The 12,271-nt window shown below is 30.9% G+C and overlaps 1 protein-coding gene across 3 annotated transcripts; it reads left to right on the top strand.

Annotated features, from left to right (window-relative positions):
- Positions 1 to 449: 449 nt before the first annotated feature.
- Positions 450 to 4,369, top strand: LOC140808154 (tropinone reductase homolog At5g06060-like). Of its 3 annotated transcripts, none has more exons than XM_073165193.1 (5): positions 450 to 608; positions 705 to 912; positions 1,868 to 2,084; positions 2,174 to 2,280; positions 3,945 to 4,369. In XM_073165193.1, exons 1-5 carry the CDS (start codon positions 532 to 534, stop codon positions 4,134 to 4,136), a joined length of 801 nt encoding a protein of 266 aa, XP_073021294.1. In that variant the 5' UTR covers positions 450 to 531; the 3' UTR covers positions 4,137 to 4,369. The 3 variants fall into 3 exon arrangements, with proteins under 3 accessions (XP_073021294.1, XP_073021295.1, XP_073021296.1); XM_073165194.1 differs by lacking the exon at positions 3,945 to 4,369 and adding an exon at positions 3,569 to 3,909; XM_073165195.1 differs by lacking the exons at positions 1,868 to 2,084; positions 2,174 to 2,280; positions 3,945 to 4,369 and adding an exon at positions 1,578 to 1,829.
- Positions 4,370 to 12,271: the final 7,902 nt, after the last annotated feature.

Here is a 12,271-nt window from a genome sequence, read left to right as displayed (position 1 = left end):
ATTCATGAGATTATAATGAGAAATAATTCATCATTTATTATTGATTGCTATTAAAAAATTGAGTAGTTCTCTTGTGAGATAGTCTCACGAATCTTTATCTATGAGACGAATTAACCCTACAGATATTCACAATAAAAAGTAATATTCTTAGCATAAAAAATAATATTTTTTTTCATGGATGACCCAAATAAGAGATTTGTCTCACAAAATACGACCTGTGAGATCGTCTCACACAAGTTTTTAATATGGAAAAAGAAATGTATCTTGTCTTACTAATAAAAAGTTACATAACTTGAACAATTTTATGCAATTGTGATATGAGAATGGCATAATCCACCAATAAAGAAAAAAAATTAAGATTTGTGCTTACCAAATTAATTAAGAGATTGTATGAAAACCCGAGTTACAGTTTATTAAAAAAAATTATTTATTTTAAAATCATAATTTATCACATTTTATCAGTATTTTTCACATACATCGACCATTGAGTTTTGCGTGTGAAATCTTGAAACAAACAATAATCTATTATCAATGGCAGGAAGCAGCAACTCAAGATGGTCTCTCTCCGGCATGAATGCTCTTGTCACAGGCGGCACGAGGGGAATCGGGTGGGTCTGCCTTCCTGTCTGTTTCTCCTCCTCTCTTCTGTGGATATTTTGATTACCAAATCTTTAATGCACGTAATTTGTTTGTGAAAATTGCAGTCATGCAACGATAGAAGAGCTGGCTGAAATGGGTGCCGTTGTTCATACATGTTCAAGAAATGAAGAGGAGCTGAATCAGCGTTTGCAGGAATGGAATGCTAAAGGATTCAAAGTCACGGGATCGGTTTGTGATGCGTCTTCAAGGGAACAAAGGGTTCAGCTTCTGGAGAAAGTGTCCTCTCTTTTCAGTGGAAAGCTCAACATTCTTGTAAGCTTCCCAGTTCCATTTTGTCTTTTTAGATCGACTGCTTGAAATTATGGATTTTATCCTAATCCAAAGTTTACTGATTTAGTGTCTTCTAGTTTTTTTGTGTATTACGTTGTTAGTTCTTCTAATCAGGTTTCCAAAAAAACGTGAAGCATCAGTGAAATGTTCATCAAGTACCAAACATTGCAAGATTAAGCACGAGAAGTTAGAGTTTTAGCATAAAAAATAGTTTTAAATTGTTAATATAATTTTAATTTTTTTTAAGACAAACAATCGTTAAACTGATAGAAACATCATAAATTTTTAACTTCTAAAAACATAAAAGTCTTAAAATTGTCATGTTAACAGTTTCCTACAAATCTTCAAAATTCTACCATAACAACAATGAGTTCCTTATCAATTAGTGAGTCATAGTTTTTAAATAAAATAATCTTGACTTTTTATTCAATATTTGTATATTTTCATCAAAGCATATTCATTCAAAAGATAAATGAATCCTTGTGCATTAATGTTGAAATTAAAAAGTTTACACATGATTGAGCACTAAGCTTGTTTTAGTTTAAGCTAGAATAATCGCTGGTAAGTGAGTTTTTTAGTTCCTTATGAATTTGATGGTACGTTCCTGTGAGTGGCTTTTGTGTTAGTATATACTTTGTACTTTGCAGTCTTAGGTTTGATATGTTATTTTGGCAACTTACGTTGGAATATTTCCACAAGTCAGTGGTGATAAATCGACCGACAGATGGCGCAGAAACTATTGGTGTTGCGAGAGATGTCATATGTGGTCTATAGAACGGCATGCCATGGAAAATACATTATTTGTGCTACTATTCACTTTCAAGTGTAGAACTCTTTCACTACGTGTTTTTTTTCCCAAAATTGCAAGGATCTATACACATGCAATGTTGGGAATCTGGAATTATTAAGAATGATCTCAATTGTTTTTGTTTTATAGATAAATAATGTTGGGACAAACATCAGGAAACCAACTGTTGATTATACTGCTGAAGAATATTCTAAGCTCATGGCTACAAACTTAGAATCTTCCTACCATCTATGTCAGCTAGCTTATCCTCTTCTTAAAGCCTCTGGTACCAGCAGCATTGTGTTTATCTCCTCTGTTGCGGGTCTAGTACATTTATTTTCTGGATCCATTTATGGAGCAACTAAAGGCTAGTAATTTTGCTGTACCTGTATTATTTTTCAACTAGTGATTTATTTGAAACACCAAAGTTATGCTCAATAAATTTTATACTGGCAGGAGCAATAAATCAACTTACAAAAAATTTGGCTTGTGAGTGGGCAAAGGATAACATTCGAGTCAACTGCGTTGCCCCCTGGTATATCAGAACATCTCTTGTCAAAAATGTAAGGTCTCTTTTCTTCCTTGGGTTGTAGAAGATCTATCACACATCATTAAATCATTAGAGTTATAAATACGACAAAATGCCTAATAAGAAATTCTCGGGTTCGATGTTCTTGCATAGCGTGCTGTTTTTCTTATGTGTTTGCTTTTACCCTTAAGAAATGACTTAAGATATAGAGAAACATAAAAGTTTCCTAGATTTAAAATCCCTTGCTTCTTCACTAAAGGCTGCACACATTGCAAAGCTTATGCATTTTTTAAAAACTTTTATCTGATTTGGCATTCCGTGTTCAGAATCTTTCATTCAGATTCATGTCTTACTGTTGATGATTAATCACATGTTAAAGTTTTCACATCACAATCAGTATGTTGACCCAAGTTTGCAACTCCAACCGATAAATTTGGCATAATCCGCCTTTTCTATGATAGAATATTGAACCATGAAAATAGCTTTACTGTTAACCAAGCCAGGTCATCGTTACCTTAATTATGACACTTGATTCATGATAGTTTCTGCCATTTTCCACCAAAGAAAGTTTTTACTTGAAAAATGAATGATGGTAGCTACAAAAACTATAAAATTTGATGCATTCCTTGCGTTGCATTTCTCTTTGTCCAAGGACGAACCAATGGGAATAACAGATATTATAGGATGTCTTGATATAAAAAACATCAAATCATGGCAGAGATGTTAAAAAGTAGTCGCACAATAAATATATATCAAAATAGTAAAATTTAACAGGTAGCTCATGCGATATGCTTATGGTTAATGTCTTCTGTTGATTAAATTCATTTCCTTACACTTTTGTTGAAGGTAATCTTCATTTGAGAATTTTGAGTATCCATAAATCCTTCTCCCCAAGCCAAAATTGAAAGTAGAAAGTCAAATGTTGTTTCTATTGAGAGAGCTGTAAACTTCTGTATTCATGATTATGAAAGAGTATATTGAGACGTAGGGGATGTCGAAGGTATTGCAATCTTGATTGTTGCTTCAACTTATATGATTTAATAATAACCAACGCTTTTTTACCTTTAAGAATGGTGCAATTATTAGCTAAATAGCTTACTTTCAGAGATTGTTATGTTAATCCAAGTGAAATTTTTTCACCTTAACATTGGTTTGTAGCACTTATCTGGGAGAAATAGTGGAATGACCCTAGCAAGAGAGATCAAAAACCCGCCATTAGTTGGTGGAACGTAAAGGGAGCGACTTTTGATCCTTTGAGGACAACTTTTAAAAGACATTTTGGAAGATGATGTTCGTATGACATGAGTGCACATGTTTAACAGGATTAAAAACCAGAGAAAGAGAAATACTTGGGGGAAAATGGTTTGCGTTCACCGTGAAAGGACTCTTGGTGATTGACCGAAAAGGTCCACAAGCTCATTAAGCGAAATGACAAACGGAGAGTACATTAATGCTGAGAAATAAACAAAGAAAGCAGAAAACCTATATTCTTTGAGGACATATGTAAGGATCGAAGCCAAAGCTAAATGTTTAAGTTGATTTTAGTGTATCTTTTGTAAGTTAATCCATTGGCTGTCACCAATATATCTGCTTTGTTGGTAAAGCACTCTGCAAACACATTCTGCATCATTTTGAACCTTTCGAAATTTGTGTTGCTTCTAACTGCAAGTTATTAAGGACACCAACTTTTATTTTTAGTTGCTTGAGGATGAAGAATTCTTGAATCGTGTGATATCTAGAACTCCGCTTAGACGTCCTGGAGAACCGCAAGAAGTTTCGTCTATGGTAGCTTTCCTGTGTCTTCCTGCTGCTTCCTACATCACAGGTCAGATTATAGCTGTTGATGGAGGGATGACTGTTAATGGTTTCTCATTGGAATCCAATAACTGAGTCCTCTCCTTGGTAGTGAAAATTCGACCTCTGCGAGCACTGAGCATAGTTCAGTAAAACTCTTGAATAATTTCAATAATTTCCTTTTTTACTGAACTAGTAAAGATGCTTGGCATGTAAGAAGTAGTTTATTTGTGGTCAAGTAGTTATAAAATCGAACTAAATATGATGTTCGATGGTAAATCAAATATAGTTAATTATGTACATGAATACATTGTTTCAATTTTTTTTCATACCTTTACAATTCTCAAATTTTTAGCATATTTTTAATTGGTTAGTCTCTTTTTTTCTTGGTAAAATAACTATCTTTTCACCATTTTCAATCAGGACGTTTATGTTTTGTTAGTATAATTGATCATCACTTTTTTTTTCTTATTTTTACATGAATTTGTTATTTCTATTACAATTTATTTGAAATAGTAATATGTGTTCTATACAGTGTTTTCAAAACCAGACTAGAACGCCTAATTCGACCGAGAACTTGTACGATCCGGAACTCCCTCAAAAATTGTTTTAGCGGTCAAACCGGTAAAGAACCGGTCAAATCAGCCATAAATCGGAAAACCAGTTCAATCGATTTTTCAAATAATTTTTTAGTAATACTAGAGTTTATTTAATTTATTGTTTTTGTTTTTAAAAAAATGTGTAACTATAATTTATATTTTTTGAATATATGTGTATATTTATTTGCTTTTAACATTTTGGTAAATATTTTTTTTGTATATTTATATACAACTGTTAAGTCTTAAATTTTAAAATATATTATTCATTATATTATATTAATATTTATATATTATAACAATATTCTGATCCGACTGTCCGATTAAACCAATAGATGGGTTTGATTATTTTTTTAACGTACACCGATTCGATCACCGGTTCAGTTACGAAAACGTTAGTTCTATATATCTTGCAAACATTATGGTGGATTTCTAATATTCATCTACATCAGTGTCCAAATAAAGGAAATAGCCAAAAATTATTGACTTATCATTTAAAACCATGAATACCGTCACAAGCAAAAAAATTGAATATTTTGGGAAAAAGGAAATTAAAGACATTGGGTGCATAGTGGTATAAAGATCAGAGTATGAATAGTTACACAAGGTACTCTAGATCACTAACTCAATATCAAAAGGTGATATAATTAATGAAATAATAACAAAAACTACTAAGCTCGTTAAATTTTATTTATTTTTATTACTTTAGATTTTTATTTTATTTCTGTAAACCCTTTAATGTCATATATAATATTTATGAAAAAAATTACATAATAATCATCAAATAATGCAATAATTGTCTTGCTAGATGTAGCGATCTAATCGTGGTTCTTAAGCTGTTGTGCGGTTTAAGAAATTTGAGTTGCACCGTTACCACAAGCTATATTTTTTTAGTAAAACGATAAGCGCTCGATCCTATAATTGACATAAGAGTTATTGTCTTTGGTTCAATTCTTATTAATTGCAATGAATGTAATTATTGGGAGAGAGATTATTGAGTATAAAAATTGTCATGTCACTAATGGGTAAAACGATCGAACAATGATGCTTCAGCTTTTATGCGTTTTAAAATATTTGAGTTGCACAATTACCGCAAGTAAACTTGACCACGGGTCGAACCTGGTCGAGAAAATCCCGACTCTTAACCATAATTGTCTTATATAAAAAAAAAAGTATCCCCTCAAATGGCTAAAATACTCTATTTTATTTTAAAAAAATTATAAAAACATATTTTAATAAATTTGTAGCTCACAAGATTTATATTTTAATAAATATAAAAATTTGTGAGACCGTCTCACAAGATATCTACTCTTATATTTTTTGTGCTACATCGTTTTTTGTGAAAAAAATTATTTTATGAGGATATAATACTTATAGATTAAATAATATTTATTGAGGTAGTTTGAACTTTTAAATAAATTAGATAAAAGTTTGAGAAAAAATGGGAAAAAGATAAAGAGATGTATGAACATAAATAATATACTCATGCCAACAAAGTTAGCTAAGAATATTAGGAAGGATAAATATGTTAAGAAAATTTGATTCAACGTTGATGTACAAAAGTTAATTAATATAAAGTGTTCAAGTTTAATAATCTAGTATGTTCAAAAAAAGTTTAATAATATAGTATAAATATAACTGAGTAGAGATTTTACTTTTTTTATACATATTTTTGAATTTTTAAACGGTTATATCATTCCTCACATTAAAATATTATATTTTTAAAATTTTATCATATTAAATAATTATTTTAATTAATTATATACAAACTATTTCTAAAATTTTATATATTATATTATAAAGAAATAACCAAATTAATTTAAAAAAAAAAGTTTAATACATAGATGGATTTTTTGTTTTTTGGGACTTCTAGGAATAGCATTTAGTTGTATTTCTATCAGGCATTTTATGTGACATTGTACATAAATTTGTAATAAAGCTATTAACCTAGTAAGACAAATTGATTCAGTAGTAACTAAAAACTCGCTTGAAAGGTGTTTAAACTTCTTTAATACTATACTCGATATTAGATTACAAGGTTTCATTTATTTTTTGAGTGAATATGTTCTTATAAATATTGAATTAGAAGTCATGAATATTTTATTTAAGACAAAAATTTGTGTGAGACGGTCTCACATGTCGTATTTTGTGATACATGTCTCTTATTTAGGTTATCCATGAAAAAGTAGTACTTTTTATGCAAAAAGTATTATTTTTATTGTGAATGGTAGGGTTGACCCGTCTCACAGATAAAGATTCGTAAGACCGTCTCACAATAGACCTACTCTTTATTTAAAAACATGACACGTTAATTGATAATATTTTTATTATAGTGGAATTTTGTAGATTGTAGGAAACTATTAATTAGATTTTTAAGTTTTTTAGAACGTGGAAACTAATGCATTATTCTTAAATCCAAAATATTTCCATCATTTTATCTATTCTTTCATTTAAAATAAATAAAACTGAAAACCTTTTTTTACGCTTGTACTCCGAGTGACTATTTACATCTCTTAATATTTGATTCTTATCATCAATGTTTCGTGTTTTTTAGAACCTTGTTGGTAGGATTACACAAGCCATTTTACATACTGTGGGATAGAGTGTTTTATCAAAAACTATAGTTTGTGGTAATGATGTAATTCAAATATTTTAAATTGAACATCAATACAAGCGTCATGTTTTGATTTGTCTGCCCTCGACAATATGACTCACCATAATTTTGCTTCTTGCAATCCGTGATTATAAAATCTCATACTTTGGTTCTGATATTAGGACTGATTGTTGGCTATTTACCAAAAATTATAGCTGACAGTAACAATTCAACACAAAATTTAAAATTGTACAACACCATCGACGTCATATTTCGATTATCTATCAAATAAAGACAATTATTATACCTTAACACACGAATATACCACAACAGTCTATCCATTTCATTATTAACTCTTGTTTTGGTATCATCTGTGACATTGTATATATTAGGATTGATTGTTGTTTTATGAAAATCGTTAGACGAATTTGCAATAAAGTTCATACAGAAACTTTCAGGATCTTCCAACAAATTAACGTGAGACAAGAATGTTAATATAAGACTAATAAATCACATAAAAACATCAATTAAGCTAACGGACAAAACGAAATATGTTTTGTCGTGAAGTAATGATTACGATCAAATTGAGTTAATGTATTATTTAAATTATTATACGATGAAAGATGCATGGTGAGATATTATTATTAAATTATATCACTATATTGCATTCGTATATTAGTCAATAACTTGTTCCGATTTCCATGTTGATATGAAATACAGTTAGATTCAATAACAATTGCTTAAACGTGAGAAATTGGCATTATCCTTACGCCAAATACTCTTTTTATCAATAAATCAATTAAAAGGGTTTATACATATATATATATATATATATATATATATATATATATAAATTTGTAATTGTATTAAGAATAATAATTCATTATAAATTTGACCAACCAGAAAAGAGACTTGCTATTCATCCAGACACACGATGGATAGGTGGAGGATACAAAACAAACAATTTTATGAGCTACTATATTAGCCGATCTACTAACACGTGCAATATCTGAAATTACTGGTCTTTTTATATGCTTTTCAACTTCAGCAGCACATACACCAACATGGCCAAAAACATCATGGATCAAGTCAGACCGCTCAAGAATATTATCAAAAACTCATTAATATTCTTCAGAGATCTCCTGTCTTTTGACTGGATCAATTCTTAGATGAAGTGCACCAACATAACCAATGTCAAATATAAATATATTTAAATATATATGCTTCCAACAGAAAGTCTGTTGACCAAATAAGCAATAAAGCAATTTCCTTGTTCGTTAAAAATTTGGCAAATTTATGAAAAAAATCAATATAAGTTTAATTTTATCATAAAAAAGATCAAACTGATGATAATCATGCTTGTTTTAATAGTGGAAATAAATGTCATTTCAATACATATTGTAATAGACACAAGAAAGATGACAAAAAACCCTAAAGAAAAGGTTATCCAAATAAGATGAAGATCCTACAAGACGAAGAATTATCAAAAGGTGCTAATCGCTGAGGAAAATAATAGAAAATGTGCTGATATAGATTCAAACCAATCCAGCTCAAAGACCTCAACAAGTGAGAGTGATTATGAGATGGTCCAGTGTCTCATGACAGATGTTGAGCCGAAGGCCACCGATGTTGAGTTAGAGACTACCGATGATGGCTTTGTTTTTGACTTTGACTCTGACAAATTTACACAAGCAGATGGATATTACATAGTAGACGAATACAAGACTTTCACAGTCATTTTCTCTTCAAAGCACATATGCCTAATAAAAAAAACAAATTCTCTCTTCACTTTTTCTTTTCATCATCTGGACTTGTATATGCAGATGCCTAACAGAAAAACAATCTGTAGAGTAAGATGTTTAGGTCATTGATTAATTTCACTATTTTTAATTTAATGTGAATATTTGTTAGTTGTCCCACATTGGTGGTATTTAATACCTGAGAGTTGTATATATGGTCTTGGGCAATCCTCCTCCCTTGAGCTAGCTTTTGGGGTTGAGTAAGGTCCAAGTTCAAGTTCCAATCTTAACATGGTATCAGAGCCCGGGTTTCACCGTTATGTGTTGGACTGTCTATAATTAGGTCACCCGTTCTGCCCATAATTGGGTCATTTGTAAACTCCACGCTCCAGATATTCATTCCTGGACGTGAAAGGGGTGTGTTTGCCCATAGTTGGGACACCCGTTCTGCCCATAATTGGGTGGCCTAATTATAGACAGTCCAACACATAACGGTGGAACCTGACTCTGATACCATGTTAAGATTGGAACTTGGACCTTACTCAACCCCAAAAGCTAGCTCAAGGGGGGAGGATTGCCCAAGACCATATATACAACTCCCAAGTATTAAATACCACCAATGTGGGACAACTAACAATATTAAACCCCTTTTTGTCACATTGGTATAATGATATGATTACAATATTGTTATATCACCTCATGACCTAAAAATAAGAATATTTGTCACAGAAAAAAAAATTTTCATAATATAGAAATTATTTTTATTAATTACTAAAATATTACCTTTAAACTTTTTAAATTAACACTCTAAATATTATACAAACAAATTAATTTATGTCTATTGTTATTATTATCAGATTTGAGAACCTAACATAACTGATTTTAGTGTTAATTACAGTTTATTGTTAAAGTACTAAAATTAACTTTATCATACACAAATTAATCTATTTTTATTCGAAGAACCATCATGCCACCAAAATTTTAAAAAAATACTGATATCTCTTCTCTCCGTTTTTTTTTAATGAAAATTAATTTCATTAAATATGTTGGGATGCAACCAAAGTCCCACATTGGAAGATCTAGAGAAAGATCATGGGTTAATAAAGATTGAATGATATCTCCATTGGTATGAGGTCTTTTGGGTAGATCCAAAGGCAAAACCATGAGAGTTAAAACCCAAAGTGGACAATATCATATCAGTGTGGAGATATCCGGATTCCATTGGTCCTAACAAGTGGTATCAGAGCCATGGTCTAGATCGAGCCATGTGGGTGGAATCCTCGATACCTAAACGAAGGAGGTGAGAGCTCCCGGTAAAAATCCTTCATTAAACTCTCAAGGTGGTTGATGTTCCCGGTATTCATGTAAGGCGTGCGCTCCAACGCAATGAAGTGGAGTAACCTCGATTGGATGATGAATAAGGCTTGAGGGGAGGCTCGGACCATGAGAATAATGGTGGAACTTCGTTTGAGGGGAGGATTGTTGGGATGCAACCAAAGTCCCACATTGGAAGATCTAGAGAAAGATCATGGGTTAATAAAGATGGAATGATATCTCTATTGGTATGAGGCCTTTTGGGTAGATCCAAAAGCAAAACCATGAGGGTTAAAACCCAAAGTGGACAATAACATATCAGTGTGGAGATATCCGGATTCCATTGGTCCTAACAAAATAGGTCAAAAAAAATGTTTACAGTACAACTACACTAGGCATCCTCAAGAACTCAACAACAAGCATAATGCATTAACTAATGTCATAAATCCGTACAATAAAGTGCATCACTAGCGCCCGAAAAAAATGAAATATGTGTATCATGATCTTCCTAATCGTCTGTCCCAAATCTGGTATCTCATTCTCAAATAGTGCTCGGTTTCTTAAGCTGCATAATTGGTACGCCGTAGCAGCAAATGCAGTGCATCTCATTCTGGCCAATGTCGAATTGCCACGATAGATCGTTCTATACGCTCGCAAGACTGCCGATGTTGATCCCATGATCTTCCTCATTCCCAACCACTCACGGATGACGTTCAAACACCACTCGAAATAGGGCAGCCAAAGTACAAGTGCGGACAAATTCATCTCTGAGATTGCAAAGCACACAACGTTTGTTAGTCACATATGGTTGCCTATGTTTATCATGTGCTATTAACCAAACTATAAATAATTTCCACTCGAGTAAGAAGTTTATCATGTGCTATTAACCAAACTATAAATAAATTCCTCAAGAGAGGTTTCCACGACCATCTCCCTATTTTCCTCACAAAGAAATCATGCGCTCTGTTTAATCCATGATGACCATCAAACCAGCTATGAAGGCGTGTAATCGCAACATCCACCGAGCCATATTCAAGAACAATCTCATCGTGAATACTGATAATCTGCTTAATATAGACTTTTGTATATTTATATTATATTATATTTACAAATTTTAATTAAATATAAAAATCGTATCACCCTTAACTAAACAATTACTAAATCAAAACATGCATATTACTAAATACTTTAATAATAATAATAATAATAATAATAATAATAAAAGTCATGCTAATAATAATAGTAATTTATTTAACCTTAAAAAACTCACACATCGCACTAATACATACCATGTGGCTAGGATCGCAAAGAATATGCAAATGTTTTAAACGTTATATAAAATTTTCAATCTCTCCACCAACCTGTTTATTGCTAATTTCCTGCTTTAATAAAACTTCATAATTGAGAAATGTACGAAATATTTGCTAATGTCAAATATAAATATATTTAAATATAATTTTGATATATTATCCATATCTATCTATAAGGTTTTATTCATATCGTTCACTTACTATGTCCATCCATAAAATTAAATTAAAGTGAAACATATCTAAATTATAAATAAACATATTTTTAAAAATCAACATATCAAAACTATATATTAAAAAAATTCGCTCTTTTTCCTATTCAAATAGCAACATCCGATTCTGTGTTTTCACATCAAAGATTATTTGTAAATGAAGAGATGTAAAAAGAACTTAAGGGGGTGTATTCATTCTATACTTTCAAAAACTTTTAATGACTTTTTTAAATGATGGATTTTTGTGGAGTTGATGGATTTTTATTGACTTTTATGGAATTCATAGAATTGTAAAACAAATTTCATAGAATTTTATAGACTTTTTTTCAAGACTTTTGTAGACTTTTGTAAAGTTTTTCATACAATTATGTGAAATTTGTAGTTTATAATTTTTTGTGATTTATTTTTTATTATTTTTTTAAAATAATTATTGGACATAGATAATCTCTTCAATTTTAAATTATTATTTT

Source organism: Primulina eburnea, chromosome 12, assembly GCF_022965805.1.
Source record: "Primulina eburnea isolate SZY01 chromosome 12, ASM2296580v1, whole genome shotgun sequence".
Lineage (NCBI taxonomy): Eukaryota > Viridiplantae > Streptophyta > Magnoliopsida > Lamiales > Gesneriaceae > Primulina > Primulina eburnea.
Note: the sequence above shows the minus strand (reverse complement) of the source record. Positions and strands in the feature narration are given on the sequence as shown.

What these genes read in the sequence shown, in the direction of transcription:
- LOC140808154 (XM_073165193.1), top strand. Translation starts at nt 532, where the DNA reads ATGGCAGGAAGCAGCAACTCAAGATGGTCTCTCTCCGGCATGAATGCT. An exon ending in GTGGAAAGCTCAACATTCTT is followed by an intron (nt 913 to 1,867) that starts GTAAGCTTCCCA and finishes TTTGTTTTATAG; the next exon opens with ATAAATAATGTTGGGACAAA. An exon ending in CATTTATGGAGCAACTAAAG is followed by an intron (nt 2,085 to 2,173) that starts GCTAGTAATTTT and finishes TTATACTGGCAG; the next exon opens with GAGCAATAAATCAACTTACA.